At 38.0% G+C, this 23,301-nt stretch overlaps 1 protein-coding gene across 1 annotated transcript in view; it reads right to left on the reverse strand.

Annotated features, from left to right (window-relative positions):
• The window catches only part of OSBPL10 (oxysterol binding protein like 10), a 126,146-nt gene that overhangs the window by 55,686 nt on the left and 47,159 nt on the right, over positions 1-23,301 (reverse strand). Inside the window, exon 4 of the mRNA XM_075493204.1 lies at positions 20,307-20,498. Within this exon, the coding sequence (XP_075349319.1) occupies positions 20,307-20,498 (192 nt within the window). The remainder of the gene's footprint in view (positions 1-20,306; positions 20,499-23,301) is intronic.

Genomic DNA, 23,301 nt, shown 5'->3' on the forward strand with positions numbered 1-23,301 from the left:
TTTCTTACACTTACCTTGCAAAAAACTTATTGCAAAAACTTATAAGTATCCATAAGCAGAGGTATCCAAAGCTTTCAGAAAAAATATCTGAAGACTTCGTAAGCAACAAAGATTCAAGCTCCATTTGTCCAAGCTACTATACTGTAAAAAGGTATTATTATGAACTTCATTACTTTTTTATTCTCATTATTATTATTTTCAAAGTATGGTGTGCTTCCTGTAGCCTCCCTACACTGTGGTAAATAGACTGATCAAAAAAGTATACGTTGAATGCACTGAAAAGCAAGAAAGGAAACAACTCAAAAGATGCAAATAACCATCCTTGCAAACAAGTTAGAGTAGAATTAAGCAAAAAGCTGTTGTTGTAAGGTTCGTAAGGAAATTTAGCTAAATGCCTTGCTGAAGGTTACAATAATGACATTTTAATAGTCAACATTTAAAACAGAGGCCAAAGCTTCAGTAGAAGCCACAGTCAATTTTCATTTCCTCTGACAGAAAACAAGATCAGTCAAAAGGTGACACAGACCCCCACAATACGCAGCTTTAGGGAACTGCTAGAACCCCAAGCAGTGCTCTGCTCTGAGAATTCACACACCATGTAACTGAGCTCCCACAGCACAGACAGTGGGTTGCTTCAAAGCTAAAACAAAAACAAGAGCACCACGAGACACACACCCATGCAAATACTCCTCCCTCAGGAAAAGAGCTCAAGGAAGCTTCTCCCTGGAACACTGCACAATATGACTGTATGGAAAACTGCTTCCCTCCTTTTCCCATCCTGAATAAGAGCATGAAGTTGAAAACCTGATGTTCTCATGCTTCACAGAGACAGAAATGTTCTATTTTCATTTCTGACTAGTTTTCCTACCTTTTTTTTTTGGGGGGGGGGTGAGAAACAGCTTACATTTCCAAATATTTGCTTCCATAGGAAATAAAATCCAAAATAAAACTTTGAAAACTTCAAACATTTCCATTTTCCCCTCCCCCTTAATAAAGGACAACTATATTCTTCTGCAGCTAAGACAGGAGAATAAGATAAACTGACCAGAGAGCTTAGGAAACATTTGGAAAATTAACTGATTATTTGCAGTTATCACCTAGCCCAAAGCTTTACAGGCTTTTATCAACTATATTCTTCCTAGATTAGGAGAAATTTAAATAACATCAATGGTTTATTCTCCCTTTATCCAAAACAAGGTATTGCTCTGAGTCTTTCTATTCTCTAGCTGACCTAAGATAGTTTTAAAGAAGCCTCTTTGATTCATCCTTTCTGTGCTATCTAGCTTCATGTTATAGTTGTGATACCAGCAGCTGTTCTACAGACCTGACACAGCAGAAGAGACCAGGAACAGCAACTTCTGTGTAGGATTCAAAGTATTAGAACTTGCTGAACATTTACTGCTCAAGCACTGATCAAAACCACTCTGTTTGAGGTGCTGAATGAACAGAACAAAAAGGAAGAACCTCCCCTATTCTAGAGAGTCATAGAACTCTGTAGCAAAAGGGGAAGGAAATAACATATATTATTGAAATAAGTGAACTTTTTTTACATGCTTGCCAATATTTTTTTTTTAAAAGTCACTGACAACAGATTTTAAAAGAGTTGAAGTGTGGTTGTTCTAAAAAGAGTAAATCAAAGAGGAGCTAATACAAAAACACCAAGCCATGCTAGACAAAACTCAATAAACACATTAACCCCTATCAGGACAGGCAGTAGGCCATGCAGCTATAGCATTATCCTCTATCTTACTTGTGGGTCTGCTTTTTGCTATCTCAGGGGAAGGGGAGGCAGAGTGTTTGATTTATCATCACTCTAAGCTGGTTTCAAAACCAGAATGAAAAGCTTTGATTTTGAGAAAGTTAAATTGTTACTTTCATTTTCCAAAGTTAAATAACTTGCTTAATTTTGAATGACTTTGCTCTTACACAGGGTTATTTCAGTACCTTACAGCTGTCCATCCTCCCAATTTGGAAATACAGACAGCTCAAAGTAAGTAGTTCTCTACTTTTTACAACAGCAAAGACTATTTGCCCCCGTCTCCTCACTAAGTCTCAACCCACTTCTCTTTCCACTCTTTTTTCAGCTTTGGCACCCCCTCTTCACCTATAAATAGCTTCTCATAATATGGAAAAGAAACTGCATATTCCCACGAATGCACTCAAACTTCAGAAATAAAACTCTGTGCTAGATATAAAATAGAAAAACTGAAAGAACTATCAGGATTACATGTATTAAAAGGAATTATATGCATGCATGTATCTAACATTAATAGGCCTGCATTTACCTAACTGCAAAACGTTCAGTAAGAGGAAGCCTTGGGCTAGGAAGAGACCAGCTCCTATGCATAGTTTGCTCCTTTCTCCATCTGCAGCCTGCAGCAGGAGAACAAGCAAACCACATTATGTGTTCTCTATTCACAGCTGCTCCTGAAGCTTGAAGGAGATTCAGACCTTTTAGCCTGCCAGCAATTCTCAGGTATTGTCTGTATTCTTGTAGTGGGGTGACCCTGGCTGGATGCCAGGTGCCCACCAAAGCCGCTCTATCACTCCTCTCCTCAACTGGACATGGGACAGAAAAACATAATGAAAGGCTCGTGGGCAGAGATAAAGACAGGGAGAAATCACTCACCAATCACCACCATAGGCAAAACAGACTCGACCTGGGGAAATTAGTTTAATTTATTACCAGTCAAATCAGATTAGGATGAGAAATAAAACCAAATCTTAAAAACACCTTCCCCTCACCCCTCCCTTCTTCCCAGGATCAACTTCACTCCCAATTTCTCCACCTCCTTCCCCCAAGTGGCGCAGGGGCACAGGGAATGGGGGTTGCGGTCAGTTCATCACACATTGTCTCTGCCGCTCCTTCCTCCTCACGGGGAGGACTCCTCACACTCTTCCCCTCATCCAGTGTAGGGTCCCTCCCACAGGAGACAGTCCTCCACGAACTTCTCCAACGTGAGTCCTTCCCATGGGCTACAGTTCATGAAGAACTGCTCTGGAGTAGGTCCTCTCCACAGGGTGCAGTCCGTCAGGAACAGACTGCTCTAGCATGGGTCCCCTATGGGGTCACAAGCCCTGCCAGCAAACCTGCTCCAGTGTGGGCTCCTCTCTCTCCACAGGTCCTGCCAGGAGCCTGCTCCAGTGCAGGCTTCCCATGGGGTCACAGCCTCCTTTGGGTGCATCCACCTGCTCTGGCGTGGGGTCCTTCACCGGCTGCAGGTGGATATCTGCTCTACTGTGGACCTCCATGGGCTGCAGGGGGACAGCCTGCCTCACCATGGTCTTCACCACAGGCTGCAGGGGAATCCCTGCTCCAGTGCCTGGAGCACCTCCTCCCCCTCCTTCTTCACTGACCTCAGTGTCTGCAGAGTTGTTTCTCTCACATATTCTCACTCCTCTCCTCTGGCTGTTGTTGCACAGCAGTTTTTCCCCATTCTTAAATACATTATCACAGAGGTGCTACCACCATCACTGATGGGCTCAGCCTTGGCCAGCTGCAGGTCCATCTTGGAGCCAGCTGGCATTGGCTCTATCAGACATGGGGCAAGCTTCTAGCAGCTTCTCACAGAAGCCTCCCTTGTGGCCCCTCTGCTACCAAAACCTTGCCAAGCAAACCCAATACAATTCTTCTGAATAACACTACTCTCAAAGAAACCTGCCACCCAATGACACCCCCACAGAAGACTGAATGCAATGAAAATCATCCTTGATGTTTTCCTCAGTAGGTCATCTGCTCTCTACCGCTTGCTCCAAAACAGCCAATTCACAGCTTCTGTTGCTGCCTGCTTCCTCCTCTTCCTGGCTGATCTTAAAATCCTGTGATTGTTTTCCCTACCTACCCCAGCCACAGCAACTGCTAACTACTCCTTCGCAGCTGGAATTGCACCTCCTGGATCTTCCTGTTGTGAACGCACTGCCAACCATGATGTATGGGTTATGTGACAAGATTCCAAACAAATGGGTAAGTAGAAATGACTCTATTCTCGGGGTCACTCCCACAGTATGTGAAAGATAGGCAGGAAAAGCTATGAGATACCCTGGGATTGCAAAGAAATGTATTTCAGGCATAATAAGAAAGAACATTCTTTCACACAGTAAATAAGCTAAAATTAGCTGCTAAAAATTAATTCAAGAAATGATAATGAAAAATTGAGGTGCTATTTTCTGTGCTAAAAGAGAAAGTTACCGTAATTCAATATTTTGATAAAAATACTAGATGATCTATTAATCTTTCCCATGCAGAGAAATCACCTTACAAAACCTGAATGTCATTTTTTATTTAAGGCTTCAATTTGTTTCCGAAACTAGAAAGAAAGAGAGAGAGAGAGATTTCCAATTATTAACTATAATAATAAACTCTGTTAAAGATTTTTTTCCTCCCATCCTAAAATAAAGATAAATAGAAACTTCAAAGGAAGAAAACTAAATAGCTACACCTAAATGGAAGAGCATATGACTGCTTTTGACATGGTTTTATTTACAGTGGAAATGCTCTTGTTATCCAGACTCCAGGACTAACAGGCCTAAGTCTGTTTGTCCAGCCCAGGTGGGTATTATGATAATAAGAACATCCTTCTTTCTAGAATTACTGGTCCTACAGGATTTCAGTTAACTAACACAGCATATCACAACAACCTAAAGCAAACACCAGCTTTAAGCCATCTACAAAACTACCCAATCCACAGCTGTCTCCGGGGCATCTCCCAAGACACAGTAATTTCAAGCTCCCTGAAGCAAAGGATGAATGACATCAGCCATATTATCTCAAAGGGCAAGCAGACACTCTCCCTTTGTCATACAGGCCATGTGGAGCTGGCTAAGAAAATAAGTAGTGTCACCAATCCTGTCTTTCTATGTAACAATTTAAATACTTCAGATCTTCCTACCCTTCTTTTGGAATATAAAACCTGAGGAAGATTCTTCAGACCTCCCCAGCTACAATCTGATACACACATGAGCAATTTAAATTTTAACGTATGGCATTTTCCTTTTTTGGTATTGATCTTCACACATATTGAATTCTTTTATAGTAGGTATTAGGATACATATACCCATGTGTATGAAAAAATCCAAAACACTCCAGAGAAAAAGGAAAATATTCTTTTAGTGCTGAACCCACAGAAATTCTGTATCGTCAAGCTCCCCTGTGACGTGCTAGAAATCATTTATCAAGGAGACATTTGGCTCCATCAGATAATAACTATTCCTCTACTGTAGTATTCTCTGCGCAGCACATTGTCTGCCTACTTATCTCTAGGCAATTCCTCTGAAAGATTTAATGCAGTGATTTTTATTTTTTAAATCCTTTCCATTACTGACTGCATGCAAGTTGAAAACAATTATTAAAAACATGGGAAAATAAACAACACTGCTTATATGCAAAACAGAGTATCTGCAAAAATAAACAGTTGTGTGGGAAAAGCTTTAGACATTTAAATAGTAACAGAAATGCCACACAGATCACTTTCTTACCAACTCTAAGTCAAGTTGCCCTCGTGAGAAGTTTACTGCCTTCAAAGGCTGGAAAATAGCCAGTTTGCTTCTTCACTTTTTGGGGGGTTTTTTGGTTGGTTGGTTTGGGGTTTTTTTTAAATAAATGAAGTGTCATATGAAAACATGATCTCTCTCTCTCTATCACACACACATATACACTTTCTGGAAATATTAGTTTCTTGCTTTTAGACAATAGTACCAAAAGAAAAACATTTCAGAAGACATCAGGAAAGGACACGAGGAGAGACCAGCTTTTCAAATCACCCTAGAATAAGTCCTAAGTGATGAGTCAGGACCTTGGTTCTCATTGTTAAACAAGCATATACCACAGGGGTTTGTTTTTTCTTTTCTTTAATATAAAACACTGCTTTTCTTAAATGCAAAAGCAGATGAGTGACAGAAGAGAAAAAAGTCCACACACAAAAAATAAAAACCTTCTAGTCATTGTAAACCCAATACATTGGGTTGCCATGTAAACCTAATATAGTCATCAATTCTGACCTTGAACAAGGACTCCTCTTGCAATCTTGACCTGTATTTCATCAACAACAATACAAACCATCATATTGTAAAAATTAAAAGTTAAAACAGACAACCAATATATGTAAAAGTATAATATATATATGCACATACCGCATATATATCAAAATGTAAGATACAGATACCCGGAACTCCAGTGTCACTAAAGCAATCGTACCAGTCATGAATTTGACACATTAGCTACCAATTCAGCTCAAGCTCACAATTCCCACTTAGTATTTCCATGATGCTTTCCAACTTTCAACTATTTATTTTGAAAAAGGAAAGAGCACAAACACACATTCAAAACGACTATTGTAAATACTGTTAATCACCAGCTCAAAAGGTATACCTCTCCAACTGAGAGGTCTGACAAATTAAGGTAACTTCTACAACTGCAGTAAAAGTGATTTTTTTTTCCAATTTAATGCCTTTTTGTTTTGAGTTAAGCATTTATACCTAACCATTGCAGAGCAAGAGAACTCTTGCCTCGGCTTAACTTCTGAAAAGCGTTCTCAAACTACTCAATGTCACTTGCTATGTGCATCTTACTACTTGACAAAAGAAATTTTCTGGTAAGGATTTATAGACTTCTCTCTTTTTTTCAGTAAGTCACGTCCATAGATCTTTTAATGGGATTCCATCAATAGCATGCAAGCTAGGAAGGCAAAATTACAACTTAATATATAACTGAAGTGAAAGAGCTAGACACAGAGGTTGCTGCTAGAAGTACTGCAATATATAATGCAAATCTCTTATAAAGAGAATTTTGCATTTCAGCTTTAAGACTGTCTAGTGTAGAAACATGTACAAGACCAGACTACTGCAAACATGCTTAAGTTCCACAAGTAACATATCTGTACACTTTGCTTACAATAAAACCTGAGCTTTTGACCAAAAAGAACCTCCTTGAGCTGCAAACAGAAGGGAATTCTATCCACAAAGCTTCAATCTGAATGAAGACCCACAGTAGCTTCTGTAAACATTACTATGCTAATGAGAAAAAATACTTGAAGAAAGGATCCTAGAACACCAAGTGAGATACTCTGAAAGCATCTTGGAAAGAGGGAACGAGATAATGACATCCATACCAATTGTCCTTTCTTGATTCCCTCCCATTACAGAGAATAGGCACGTAATTCTCCATTATTGTCACCTCAGGGTAGCAGCTGGCTTGACCTCAATTATTCTAAAGAAGCAAACAATGAACAGTAAAATTGGAATGACTTGTTATATAATAGTTATTAAGGCTTAGACACATACATCCTATCAATGAAGCTTCAAAGGAGCAAGTTAATTTTCACTTGGCATGCAATTTGCAGACAGAGACACAAAAAGTAACGGAACAAACAGAACTATACCTCTGACAATCAGGATGGCAGCTAATCACCAGGGCACATTTCATTTTCTTTTCAGTCCTTGCCTCTGCTTTCACAATTCTATTTCTTCCCTCAGAGGAGAATGAAAACAAGCTCCCCCCACCCCCACCCGCTATTTTGTTCTCTTTTCCCTAACCAGGAATCCATGTAATCTCTGTTAAGGGAAAAACTGAAAAGCCAGTTGCTACATATCTTCATTGCCTCAGCTCACAAAACATTATTTCTTTTGGGGTTTTGTTTTGGCTTTTTTTGCTCAGCCTTCTCATCACGTGCTCCGCAGGGTGGCTCCTTGTGAGGAAAACCTTACAGAACAGAGAGCAAATGTCATTAGGACTGATTCTAAAAGCCAAGCCTAAGACAACCAGGAGAAAACAAGGTGTGGAGGAGGCAGTCTGACTCAATTGTTTCCTGTTCTCAGCTACTTTTTCCAATCTGCTGCTTCCATTGACGCCATCAGCACCTCCATGGGCTATGAGCTCTCCAGGGACCTCAGCACAGGATTTACACTCCAGGGAGCAGCTGTTATTTACCGACTCCAGTCATGTACTTTTTAAATTGGCTAGTTAATTTATTCAATACTAGACATGATCCTATGCTTCATTCTTCACACATTCAATTCCTATCTTATGGCTTTAAATTCTGTAACTTGGACACTTGCTGCATATCCTTACAACATCGTATCACACTATTTTGTGAAGACAACATTCACTAATCATTTGATGGACTACAGACTTCTTACTCATTGGTCTACTATCCAGTAGCTTATTAGTCACACCTCCAAGCTCCCTTGCTGTTAGTTGCACAGCTACAATAATCAGACCTTGTATTTTGTAGATCTGCATACTATTGCTTTAGCCCATAAGGTTGTTGGATTTGGGCGAGGGAGGAAAAAGGGGAGAAGGGTCTTTCTTGTTGACGGGTCTGGAAGCCTTAAACATTCTTTCCAGTACCAGAGGAGGAAAAGTAATCTACCTTCCCAAGAAATTCTCAGTCTGTTGCAAATCAGGTATACAGGAGGAAGCTCCTCCTTTCCTTCAATGCTTTAAAATAGGCAGAAGGTCAGCAAGAAAAGGAGCTGACCTAACTACCTGTTTCACAAAAGCATCTCTCTGTTTCAGAAGAACAAAAGACAGGATATACTTAACAGATCTATCTTCACATACCAAAAAGCGTTATGACATCTGTAATTGTCAACATTCTCTGGGACTTTATGCAGACACTTCATTTGGATGCAAAACACTACCAAGGACAACCTGACTGTCTACTGTGAGTTTCTACGGAACTCTGCTTCTTATATCGGGCAACTAGAGAGAGGTTCATAGCCCTTGAGACCCATGAACACCAGAGAGAGGTTCATAGCCCTTGCAACACATATGCTAGTTAGTAGAGAGGATCTAGCAGTTCTGGCAGGATCACTGAGAACACCTCCAGAAATCTCAGCAAAACAGTTCACCTACTTCAGGCCAAAACATATCAGATGCTTCCCTTTGCTACCTCAGGCAGACTCCCTACCACACTTCTTTATGACCACAATTCCAGACTTAAAGTTAAATGCATGCTATCTGTATTCAATCTGTCCTTCTCCTCACCTGAGAAATGAGTTAGTGAATGACAGAAAGGAAACTGGGGCAGGGGAGGGGAAGAAATGACAGAAAAGACCTTGTGTTCTTGGAGATGGACTCGGACGAAAAGTTCAAATCTTGCCAGAGAATGTTTTAGCAGACAGATAATCTTGGATTTTCTAAACTAGAGAATGCTTTTAATCTTAATCAATACCCTGAGATATTCAGCTTCCCTTGAATTGCTTCATATTTTATGGCTTAAAAAAAGCTTTTCCTGTCATCCTCCCAAAATTCAAAATTTGCTAGTTATTCTGAGAACTCCTTCTTGGTGCTTAAGATCTGAAGAGGAGAACATTTCTCCCTTCCAAACCAACATAAACTTCAGGTTCTTTTCCCTGTGGAAGAGGAAGATTTACAAACAAACCAAAGTAGTAAAACACTGGAAGAAAATAAAATTCCTCTGATAGTGTCAACTATCTTAAGAGTGTTTCATGGAGCGACTCCACAAGTCTTTAAGTGAGAAGTTAAAGCTTTTCAGTAAGAGCTGGCTGCCATAATAAATACTCAAGTGAAAGAGCACGATTCGGACAAACTGTATCAATGAGCACTACTTTTCCCCACAAATCAGCAAGTGGGCTATCGGTTTTCTGCAAATTGATCAGTATCAATCTAGCACTGGTCATTTTGCCACTGGAGGGAGATGTCCGGCATCAGGGTCTATTGCAGGAGACATGACAGATTTTCTTTTTTGACTGTTGTGTTAGAGCTCCCTGTGGATACTCCACACATGTGTAGGTAATGCATGATATTTGCTACCAGTATAAGGTTTATACCAAAACACAACTAAAGTGCTAGGTTCCCCCACCATGAGCTCTTTTCTTGAGCATTTGCTAATCTAACTGTTATATTAACCATATCCTACTAACAGTCACCTACTGAGACTTACCATTTACTACCAAAGATGACTCAAGGGGAGTAGGGTGTTGGGATCTTGAGGTAAAAATCACAGAGAAGGGAAAAGCAGACAGTGGCTGCCAAGGTTGTTTCCCCTGCCCCGAGTTGCTTCCAGTGATCCTGAACCAAAAATTAGAGAAGCAAAAGGAGAAGTAAATCTTGAACAGCAACTGGCTGCCATCCAGCCAAGCAGAAGCACACTGTTGTATTTTAAATCACAGAATGCAGCACTGAGAACACACCTTATGGGGAATTATTCTTACACAATTTTACTATAAAAATTACCTCAAAATCTGCAAGGAAGGTCATGAGTTTTAGTGATTAAACGTTGCTCATAACCAGATGTTATTCTATGGGCTCTTCTGAGTAGCAGTTTTTCTTATACATTTCGGAAGGACCACTTTGGTGAAGTTAAGAGCTGTAGCACAGAGCTGGAAAGCATATTTTGATTATCAGCAATTAAGGCACACTTGTGAATTTTAAGCATTCAAAAGAGCACCTAAAAGGTTGCTGCTAGTCATTAAGTCAACATCAGCAATCACAGGAAAATTCTATTAGTTTACCGTGATATAGCAAACTATTTATAAAACCTGGATTTTGTACTTTTGAGTGAAATCAGTCTTCAGAAGAGAAAAGGCCACTTTGCACTGGAACATAAATTACACATTTCAACATGGGTAGCTTCAAGGATGAGGAGGTTTCTCTCAGAACACATGTTGCTACAAAATGTAACTCTCTAACTTTTTAGTTGTTTTTTTTTTTTTTTTTTAATTATTCCATCCCACCTGGGAATATATCAACACACATACAGCCATTCAGAGTAGTCCAATATCCCATACAGTACTTATCCAAATTTCTGATGGACACTTCCAGTGCTTCCTCCCTTTCCCAACAATGCTTATATTTCCTTTCACCCCCCTCCCAGTTAGCCACCTAGCTTGTAGTGTCCAAGCATAAAATAAAATTTTATTTCTGTCATTTATTTCTGTCATTTTATTTCTGATTTAAGAACGAAATTTTTTACAATGAGGGTGGTGAACTGGAACAGGTTGCCCAGAGAGGTAGTGGAGGTCCCATCCCTGGAAACATTCAAGGTCAGGTTGGATGGGGCTCTGAACAACCTGGTCGAGTTAAAGATGTCCCTGCTCTTGCAGGGGGGTTGGACTAGATGACCTGTAAAGGTCCCTTCCAATCCAAAGCATTCTATGATTCTATGATTTATACAACTCTCAGGTGTGCAGTATACAGTGGAATGACCTTCAATTTTAATCAAAGTAGATATTACTTCCCCATCTTACAGCCTATTCACCTCATGTTTTCTGAAAAGTGAACTGTCACTATCAAGACTGTCTAATCTTGCTATTCCTGAGCCTTGAATAAAGCATTCCTCTATGACTTGTGACAAAGCATTCCAAATCCACCCCTTTGACTTCTCCCCATGTCCCAAAGCTGACTGTCAACTGGTTTAAGCTGACATCGTTAACTTCACAGCACTGAAGTGATTCAACATACACTACCATGATTTTGAGTAACCAATTTATGACATACTGTAATATGGCTAAATTGCATTTCTACAGCAACTTTTCCACAAATTCTTGTGTTTTGTGTCTGCCAGCCTAGACCTACCAATAAAACTGCAACTGGGTAACTGGGGATCTCTGTGAGAAAAACTGCAAGCAGTCATCCCAGAACACAGTAGGTATCATCAGAAGAACATGCTAAGCAGTATGTGCAAGAACGTAAGACTGTTTCCTGAGACAAATACAGGAACCATAATAAAAATTAAAAATAATTAATCAATTACAGGTATACATCTAGTACCTACACAAAGCTACTTAAAATTATATGTCAAATTCAGGCAGCTATAGTTCAGTTTAGCTTGTTGGAGGAAATGTTGCTAGCCATCACGTTATTAGCCATACTTTAAAAGCATATTGTCAGAAATCAGAATTGCAACCAAGATGCAGGTAAGCAGCTGCTTTTTTAAGCATCTGTGTAACATACACAAAGTTTGTAAAGCATTCAAAACCTGCAAGCCAAGCATTAGAGATGAGATCACAAGAAGAACATGTAGCAAAAGCTGCTAGAGATCAGGTCTTTGTTAAGTAACAAATGAGAGCTATAGTGTTTACTATTCCCATTTGTTGTAAAATTAAAATGTTTCCTGTATTTCTTAGTGCAGCATGCAGCACTTGGGGTACACAAGGAGTTGAAGATTATAGTAAGTCCCTCGATAAACGTGTATAATAATGTAAACTGAATGGTATGCTTAAAATATATGAGCCATTTCTATGGTTACTTTCTCCTGGAGGGTATTTACATAAGTACTTTCTGTACTTAATATCTGAAACTTGGCTAGGCACCTAATACTACATTGTCATCTATTACCACTGAGAACACTCAAAAATATCTTCTACTTAATTTAATAAAAAGAGCATTTAAGTGTGGGTTAACAAAATAGCCCATGTATCTTGGAAGCAGTAATTTGCATTATAAACACAGTTGCAGAAGGTAAATGCACCTGGTTGCGTGCAGGGTTTGCTAAGATGATCACTGCTGCACCAGCCAGCCACCCAGAAAGCCGCACTGAAAGCAAGGCCACTAAACAAGCAGCCATGAGATGTGATACCCTAATCTGAGAAGAGATTTACTGAAGTATGTTTTCTTTAAAGGTTCATTTTCAAACTGTCAGCTCTAAATTGAAACTACTGCAGTATTTGTGCTTTAACTGTGAAAGAAAACAGCCTTGTAGCTTTCCAAAAATTTAGGTAAGTGTATGATACGCTATGCAGTTTTATATACGTATATAAAACGGAACAGTTGAATTCTGTTTACTTACAAAATTAAGTGACAGTTTTGAAGGCATACAAAAGCTGGAGACTGAATTCCCTTCAAATCTGACTCCTCTCAAGCCCCTTTGGGAACCTACCATTTACTTAAAATTTAATGAAATATTTTAATAACTGTAAAGAGTAATCTTAGCTTGTCTGCAATTGCTTAAGAAAATGAATGCTGCAGCAGTCTCTGAATGTAGCTACCATACGTGCTGTATTATCCCTAATTTATAAATTGCCATTTATTAAATGGTTGCAAATGATAGTCTTTGCACATGCTCAATTACTACTAAACTATAGGCTGAAAAAAAATTTAATGAAAAGAAGCCATGTTTGCATCATTTATGTTTTTCAGATTTGGAGGAAAAAAAAAAAAACCAAACAGAAATAATGAACAAGGTTCACTCTTGACTTAACCTGCATGGACAAACAGTGTAATTTTAGTAGAACATTTGCTCTACAATTCCCATAGCAACCTTAATTCTCCTTGCCTGGGTGTCTGGAATCCAGGATGACTCAACCTTTGCATGAATACAAAATCAAATGCACAGAACAAGGTGTAGTTTAGGAAGGTGTAACTTATATGCACTCTTAGCAACCTCAAAGATACTGCAAAGGCAAGGTAAAGACTCAGAGAGCACAAGAGTATTCAGCTCATGTTTATGTGATTTCATAAGTATAGTTTATAGTATTAGAATAATTTACATTTCCTCATCCCCAAAGTGAGACAGTTAATGCTACTTACTGAATAATTTTTATAAGCACATGCACATTCACTACTTAGGAAGGTACTAGACTGACATTCCCAGAGATTTAAGCATCCCATTTATCCCCTGAGGAGACATGTTTTTATTGATCTTTGCAGTACTAACTTAAAGTAGAATAAACAGACATAGGAGACTTCTACAGACAAGTCAAATAGCCTCCACAGAAACTTCCACAGAAGACACCAAATAATTTCATCTGTTCCTATATGCTCTAAATTTGCTTTTTGTCTATAAGGATATGGATAGCAGCCAATCACACTAACATTGCTGAACAGCCAGAAGAAGATTTCTGCATGCTTGCCCTGGTATTTTCATACTACACAAGGAACACACATTTCTAGAACTGGGGCCAATATCAATTCAGAAGAAAGTGCAATGATAACATCTGCAGCTGCCCATTTTAGCCCTCATGTTAGGTTTGAAACTAATTTATACTGTTACAGGTTTAAAGCCCCTAAACAAATTATAATGAATCCTGTTAAAACACAGCTGGGAGCAACCCTTTCAGTAACAGCCAGCTCAGCTGTAAGCAACCTGTTAAACACACCTGTAACGCAATATTACAATACTTCTCAATTCAAAAAGTGTTTCTAAGCACAGTTAAATAGCTGTAGTATAGCTTACATGACCATGTTCTATGCTGTCCTGGTTCATATAAATATCAAATAAATATCAACAGCTGAATTAAGACTTACAGCCTCATGCACTTTCTATTGACTTCAGTGGACACAGAACTGACTCAAAGGTTTTCCGCTATCTTTTCTTCACTACCACTAGCCAAGAAGAAATCATTGTTTTCTGAGAAACAGCTATGGTTTTGTTTTGAGTTTTCTGCAAGCACTTTTTCATTATCTGTTTTAGAGTGGAAACATTAGTCCCCTTTTCCACACCCCTTGTTCGCTAATTAAAATGAAAAATTTGTGACAAGGAGTTTGCAGACAAATGAAAGCGTGATACATACAATACATATAAAGTATAGATGTAGTGGTATTCAGATGTAACCTATTAAGTAACATATGTCATTTTCTGACCAGCATCCATCTATAGCTACAGACTAGCTATTTTGTATAAGACATGATGCACTTGATTGAATATGATCAAAAGGATAACCCTGTAGTTTTAATTTATTATGGTTAGTGGGGGGTGGGAAGAAGATACTTCAAATACAAGCTCAGGAAAAACTGGAGATCTATACCTAAAAAGGTTCCTCCTCTGTGTTCTTTCTCTTCTTTTCCAAAATTGCCACTCACTGTACCGCCATATTATTTCACCAAATGGACAGAAAACAGGATACTTAGATTTCAAAAGTGAAATGCTATAGAGACTTTCTGCAGTATCTATAAACTACCAAGATGAAACTACCCTGGTAAGTCCAACTGAAATCTCTAGAGGGTATTACAATACTAGTTTTGAAGTGCAGGAAGACTCTAGTTTAAAGAGTCCACCACAAACTCCCACAAAGAAAGCAGCACAAAGCTACTTTTTATACTAAAACATGTCTAGAAGGAAAAATGGACATGATTTTAGGTACTTAGCTTTAAATTTGCCTAGCAAAAGCACAGCAGCACAGATTTCAGCAGTGCTATAGCAGCCACAGCCCATGGTTATCAAGCCCCTCTCTGAGAGAGCACCTACATTCCTAGGCCAGAAAGACTGAAGTTAGCATAGTCTACCAGTCTCCCTATTTCCACACCTTTTAGTTAGGCAAGTATGACGACAGCATTTTCATCTTCTAAAAGGAAATATTTGATTTATTAGCGATGCAGTCCTGAAAGTCATCTTTGTCACAAAGCTAACTCTCATCTTCCCACACTCTAAAATCAAGATGAGAACTGTCAGTGAAAGCACTAGATCTAATACACAGCACTTCTCTCTACTTACACAGAAGTTTATCAAATTAATCACAATTATACACCTACTTTCAAAAATACTTCAATTATTAGCAGGATTTTTTTTAAAATGTTTCTTGTGCATACTTCACACTGTTTATGCATGATGTCCTGCTCAAAGATCTGAATCAATAATTTTTTTACATGCACCCTTACTTATCACGTAACCTCAATGCTATGCCAAACATCAAGAGCTACAGCATTCTTTTTGCTAGAACTGGCATTAGATTGCTTCTCTTCTTATCCATTGACCTTTTTATGTACATATTTCCAGAGAAACAAAAGGAGGATAAAAAAAAAGAGAAATAAAAAGCAAAACATTACTATTTTGAAGTTGAAAAGTAAAATTTGGCATGAAATAAAAAATCATGATTTTTTCCCCTACTACCAGCTTAGTAGTAGTACCAGCTAAACTACTACCTATTTAGAAATTTTTACCACCAACATACAGCTTAGTTTATGTCCTTCATGTGTTCACATACACAAAAGTCCTGCAAGTCTGAATGTCTCCCCGTGTGGTTTAAATACTGCATCTGTTTTGCTCACCTACAATGCTGCCTGTGCAGTGCTATAATTCTGTAACAGAAAAAACAGTTCTCCATGGACAACAACATCCTTCTCTATCAATAGCTAGTCACAGTTCCTAATTTTGCTATGCAAATATTGAAAATTCCTGAAGTGTTTTAGAAGTATCTCTTTCTCCAAATACTCACATAAAACTGCACAATTGTGGCCCCACAAAATTGCAGGTAAAACCTCACTCTGTGAAGCCCTAGCTGCAAGTCCTAGATTTTCCTATACTGTAAGGGAAGAAGCAAAGAACTACCAGCTAGTTGCATAATTCCTGCTGGAATCAAAAGGTAACCATGTTTATATATGGCAAAGGACATGCAAGAAGCAGCAGGACTGCCATCTTACCAAAAAGCAGTCCTTTCCAAATTCTGGAACTGCCCACTGGCACATAAAATGGATGTCACACTGGTGGAGGTCCCGTGAAATCTGGATCTCACTGTACCAGCTGTTCAGAAACACATGCTGATGACTAGTCCACTGTAGAGTATCACAAGTTGTAACAAATACCACATTTCAAAGGGATCAGAAATTCCTCTATTGACTTTTTAAAATTGGGGGAAAAAATATTTCTCTAGACTTCTTTTGGCTAACCCCATTTAATTTCTCTAAACTTCTGTAAATAAGTTACTACAAAATGTTCACCTACTGCAATTCTTGGTTCTTTAACAACAATGGTAACATCAGCAGAGGTTGTACAATAGTCAGACATTCTCAGCCAAAATAAACACCATTCCAAGACAAAGTGTGCCGCTATTACTTAGTTCAGTGGCAGCTAAAATTTAATATGAAGTGTGATTTGGCCACTTGGCTTTATGTTCCAGTTAATTTTAACCTCCCACAGTAAAGAATTCTGCAAGTATAACTCTTACCACAAACTGCTAAGAGGATAATAATATGCATAGTTTAAAAAACAATTCACTTTCAAGACCACACACACTTAGGTCACCATAAAATCACTTACTGAAAAAATCAGTTGAAAACACCCCTTTAATGATAAATTATGGCCCACATAAAGAGGCAGGATCTTGAATAATTCTGCATAAAATGCAAAACATAGTAGATCAGCTCTCTCAAATTAATATATAGTGAATTTTAGTTTTGATATAACGGTCCATAAATCAGTACAGACTGGACTATTAACATCAAGTTAATATAAGCAAAAATCTGATTTAAGAGAACAATATTATTTTAATCAAAAAAACTACATTATGATGAAAAGTAACACTCCTGAGCTTCTTTTCAATTCAATGCTATACAAAAGTAGCTTGAGTATTAAAAGTGAAGTTTTTACAGCAGTCAAAAGCTCCATATTCATGCTCAATTTCAACTTACCAAACTTCTGAAAAAAGGTAAAGTTCTAATTTCACAACAGAAACACTTACTACATATGTCATTTTGGAGACCTGCGCAGTTGCTTTTACTACCTTTACAGAATTTTGCACATCAGTTTGGTTCTAAATAGACCTCTCTGCTATAATTTGTTTTACACTAAAATTCTCTATGCTGTCTAGAAAAAAAAATTAAATCAGTCATAACAAACAACAGAAGGAAACAATTTATTGTTTATTCTTACTACGAAAGGGAAAAAAGGGGGAAAAGAACAACAAAGAATTACCAAATATCATTGCATTATGTCAAATACTTGCAACATGGAGATACACTTCACTGTTTGCAAATAACATGGCCAAATCAAGAAAAAGTGGTCCAGAATTGAGTAGCAATTTCAAGTTCAGCACTTCCCAGGGATATCGTCCAAGCTAGTGAAGACCTTATGTCCCAAGTGCAGCATTCCTGTTTTTCACAGATCTCGTACATAACATTGTAATATTACCATAACTTTGTTTTAAAATTTAAAAAATACATGCTGCTTCTAATTTTCCAGAAGCATATCAATTCTTTCCATTGATTCAACTACTGTATTTTACAAGATGTAAAATTAATGTAGTCTTATTTATAATACAATTTTTAAAAAGCCTATTTGCATGTCAAAGCTTCAATGACTTCATTCTACTATGGGAACACTAACACAGATCTATAATCCTTTTGCAGTCTCTTCTCTTCACCCAAATCATAGCAAACAACTTCCAAATAAAAAGCAAAGGTTTGGGTGTTGAGGAGGGGATTAACTCTCTCTTACTGTATTTTAGTTCCTATTTCTCCTTGCTTCAGATGAAAAAAAAGGACTAGAACAGATTTAAGTGCACTTTTTGTAAGGTCTCTGGACTCATCTCTTTATTCATAAATTTAACAAGGGAGGGTAGATCTAACAGTCACCATTGGCTCATACAGGGAACAAGAATATTCCCTGAAAAAACAGGCAGCATATACCCAAATCTATTGCATTCACTCTGGAAAAGGGGGGAGAAGGACATGTACAGAGCATGACATTGAAATGAAATCTGCCTGCTTCCTTAATCTGGAAGAACAGACTTATCCTTTCACAAGATGGAAACAAGATCAGTCAAGCAGCCACTTTTCACATGAGACTGGGAAAGAGGGCAGAAGGACTGATTTTTTCCACTGATACGCTTTTCTTTAAGCACACAAAAAAAGAAAATCCAATACACAAAAAGGTAACGTTCACACGCCTCCTTATAAAATTTTCTTATGCATTGTTTATCTTAGTACCATTTTCCCTCCCTGAAAAACACTCATTTCTTTTCTTTTAACCTTTAATCATTATCATATGTGCAATGTCTAAGATTTTTTTATTGCAGCTCACGGGATTTGGTGCTGCAGCTGATGTATCACTCACATGAAACATAGCAAAATAATGTTCTTCCGTGATTACGGATTAAAGTCCTGTAATATTTACCTTTATCGAATGACATCACATTGCAATACTCTGCAAAAAAATGAGTCAGCAACCCCCAGGCCTTTTCTGCAGGGATGATATCTAGCCACTTATTCTGTTTCACTGTAGGCTAGTATTTATTTCTTCCTTCCCAAGTGTAGTTCTTTGCATCTGTTCACTTTTTCCCTTCTCAACTTATTATGAGCAGCACATATACTAATTCTCTCTTTTAAATTCCTTTCAGCCCTACCCAGCTTCATTTGACAAAGCTGCAACAGCTCCCACTGTTTATTTTACTAATAGGTTTAAGGTGCACTCTGAATTCAACCTATGAGAGCAAATACATTTAGTAAGGTAAAAACAACTTGGGGGAGATGATTGGTAGGCAAAGACAAGATATTCGCATGAAAAACACACAGATGTGTGTTTTCTATAATGTAAAGAAACTGTAGGTGACATTCAGACAGTGCTCTTCAGAGCAAGGAATTACTACTGTTAATACAATAGAGGACACAAGGGAAGTTTTCACTTTTAATGTTACTAGAATAAAAACAAGCATTCTTCATCAGGATGTGTAATTTGAGTCTTCATTGTGAGCACACAGTAAGAATTTATTCAAATTCTTAATATGAAAGGTCTCCATTTATAAAACATTTAGGGAGTGCAAACTTAAAAGCAGACTCTTGAGATTGCAACTTGGAGGATTGGGGTAGATATTTTAAACCCACGTGATAAAAGAATGCTTTAAAGCAGCTAGGCTGCCAACAGTTTCTTTGGTAGAGGGGTGGGAGGAGGACCTACAAAGGCACTATTAAAGAATAGCAAGAAATTCAGACAAAGAAAAAATAATAAGGGATGAAAGAAAGATGAAAGTGAGTTCTGTGAAAGTCTGCCATACTATTTAAGCTTAAAACTCTGTACTGTTTTTGTTGTCTGGAAGACAGACTTAAATGGGTATACCAGTTATACTGGTAAACATGCTTTGAAAGAAACATGCTTTCTTGTTTGCTTTTTGTGTGTTTAATACGGACAAAGCATTCTTCCATCACAAAGCCAGCAACAGAAACTTGACAACAAGGTTAAGACTATAGCCATATAGAAACAAACTGCTGAGTGTGGGGAGCTGTGCCTTCTTCCATATTCATTCACCAGCCTTATTCAAGTTGTTTTTTTCTAGTTGTATTCAAATGCTTCAGGACCCTCTTTCCAATCTGAAAGGTTTTGCTGCATGCAGCTTTAAAGAGATGTTTGTCCAGGACTGCAGCACCACTGGTCTGGGAGCTGTGGCTAACCTACTTCCTGTTTTAAGCATGTGCACACACTAATTTTAACATCAGCATAAAAAACCCTGTATACATCAGACTTTAAGCTGAGCTAGAACTAAAGACCACCTTTTGCTCAGTGAGGGGATCAAAACAAAGCGGTCAAACATAAAGTAGGAAACAAAGAGAACTGTTAATTTGTCAGACTTGATTGCTTATTCTAAAGCAAAATAAGCATTTAGAAGTTATAGCAAAACAGCAGATTTTTATCTCTTACCTCTCTGACTTCATGGAGTTGACCAGAACGCTGGCTCTTTGCTCTTCGAGCAGCTGCAGGTGATTTGTGATGTGTGATGGTTACAACAGTTGGCCCACTTTGATTCATGTGTTTCTGGCCACTAGGAGATGCAGAATTAACTGTCCCAGGCGGCAGCAGAGATGAGCTTCTGCTTCGCGAGGATGAAATGCTCTAGAACAAGCAATGGGATGTTGATATGAGTACCTTTACACAAGTAAATAATTTACAATTCAGGCTATAGATTTGTGCTGTTCTACTTCCCTCACAAACCTAAATCTGGAGGTGTAACTGTGCTCAGGACTGATTTATTCTTTCTGAACCATCTGCATTGCTCAGCAGGGATCTTGGAAACATCGTGGCTTTGTTTCTTGGATTGTCTGAAATTGGCCTTCGCAAAAATCTTCACAAACTCTTACATATTAACATGCTGCTAAATTCTTACAACCATACTTTTTAGGAAAGATTAGGAATTATTTTGCAGACAGAGTAATAACAATGCCAACACAAATATTTTTTATTAAGCCACTGACCTATAATTCACCAAAGTGGTGTGAACAGCAAGGAAATTAAAAAAAAAAAATCTTAATGCTTTCACCTGATGAACTTCTGAAACAGTGCAGTGCTGTTTTCAATATTAGAGGAGCTGCAATTTTGGCAAGACCAATCCACACACCAATTAATCATTAAAATTTAAAACAAAACATGGCTTTAACAGTCAACATGTTTTGGAGGAAGCTCGGGATAAAGCCTAAATATAAAAAAGGCCAGAAATAAATCTCCAGCAGTATCTGCAGTGTGAATACTCTTAACATACAACCTATAAAATCAGTCTGAACATTCAAAAACTTTCTCTGTTCTTATCTAACTGTTTGTCAGTGTTGCCATCTCGGCTTGCCTTCTGCAGCCCTCAAACCCAAGCTTTCCTGGAGGCCTTTAGGACAGCAATTCTGAATCAAGCTCAGGTGTGCACTAGAGCACCGTGGGACATCGTATATAAAAGCATGAAAAATCTTTTCCCTTCTATTTGAACTGTTGATTGCATCTGTAAGGTTAAAACTGAAACAGAGTAACTCTTACCTCATGAAACACAAACCACTTCAGAGAGTGACATTTAGTTGTACTTTCTTAAAGTGAGGTAAATATACAGCCCTATGGGTGAAATCCCATTTCACCTCTCCTACAAACACTGCACAAGTGATGGCAGCCTTCAACATTGCTAAGACAGTTACTGTCAATGTGGGGTACCACTCTTGAGTCTGCTGGCAAGTGTACAAAAATATTACTTGGGTACAATCTCTCTCCTTATCCCTTACAGGTCAAACTTTGCAATTCTGTGGTAATTTCATTAAAAGACTTTAAATCCAAGGTGGACAGGTTCCAACTAGGACCGGAATTGAAATCAGGCATCATGTTACCACTACATTGACTGTAAATGACAATGAAGATTATCTGGCACTGCCAAGAAGGAAGAGTGAAATAAGTTACATGATCCCTCTGCCACCCCCACATAAAACTAGTCTTCAGATTTTCTGAGGCATTTGAAGGTTTAAAAAATGGGTTATTACATTCCCAGCGTGCAAAGAGCTGCTATACTCATAGAAATAAGCATTATTCCATTGGTCTTAACTTACATTTACAAACACTTCCAAGAATGATGGTCTGACTCTGTTTTTGCAACGAATATATTCTTTACCACCATGACTACTAAGATTATAATAATAAGTGTCTATAGAATCAGACATTCAAAAACTATCCATCCTGGCTGATAATTCACAACTGCATTAAAACTGGATTTGACTCTAAGGCAAAAAAAAAAAAAGCACAGGGGGTGGAATTTGCCAGAAGGGCACAGAAGGTTGCCAGGTTTTTAATTTATGTTCCATTTCAAAAGCATGGCTTAGACATAACTACAATTAAAATAAGAGCCAGAGGAAAAGGTATTTGGGAGAAGGAAAGGGATGAGGAAAACTGGGTGCAATTGAGTCTCCTTTTTTAAATAAAAGTTTTACAGAAAAAGGCTATCTCTAGTATATAATAGCAGAATATACTTACTGATGTTTCTTTTTTAAATTGACTAGCATCAGAATACTTCTAAACTAAATTTAGGGTGCAGAGGAAGAAGAAGAAAAGTTCATTTTTTTCAGTATAAGATCAACTTATCTTCCAGTTTAATAAAAGTTATTTTGTTTTTAGAATGAAATCTTCTGAGAATCATTGATATTCCAGTATCATGCAACCACGATATTAAAAATACACGACTGCTACCTACATATAGCTAAACTGATCCTAAAACTCAGATAAACAGCAGCAATGTAAAAAAACCAGTGAATTTAGCCATTAGTTTTGCTTGAAAGAAAACAACATTCTGTGAGAAGTGAAGTTTTATTATGTTTTGATTTTCTTGGGCAGTGGGGGGAATTATAGATCTGCAAATAACAAAAGTAACGTAAGACAAATATGGAAAAATCCATGCACCGTTTCTGTTTAAAAACAGAATCAGGAAGGAATTCTAGGAGAAAGTTAGCTTTCAGAAAAAAAGGCTGCCAAAATAATCTCATTTAACCTGCACTCTTTGAGAGGTATGTTCATAAATTGAAATGCATGTATATTCTAAGTTAATATCTATATCACTAATATTATTTGGCAATTCAATGCTGTTTTTCCTCAAGACAGTGTTTCAAACTGCAGTCAACTATCTGCAGCTGACCCATGGATCACAACAGACACCTTGACTGCAGCTCACACCTCACATTTTCTCTCATCATGTCACCTAACACAATACGCCTTTCACCAAACCCCACTTATGCTTGGGAGTCATAAATTTGATAGCGAACTATTAGTAGAAAAGCTGCTAGCTAGCTGCATTGTTTTTAATTGGCTTTGTATCACAAAAAATTGGAACACATTTCCAAGAAACAGATATGCCCACCATTTCAGGAGCCTCTTAATCCAGATGAGATTTTTTTCCTGCAAG

This window comes from Mycteria americana, chromosome 2, assembly GCF_035582795.1.
Source record: "Mycteria americana isolate JAX WOST 10 ecotype Jacksonville Zoo and Gardens chromosome 2, USCA_MyAme_1.0, whole genome shotgun sequence".
In the NCBI taxonomy this organism is placed as follows: Eukaryota; Metazoa; Chordata; class Aves; order Ciconiiformes; family Ciconiidae; genus Mycteria; species Mycteria americana.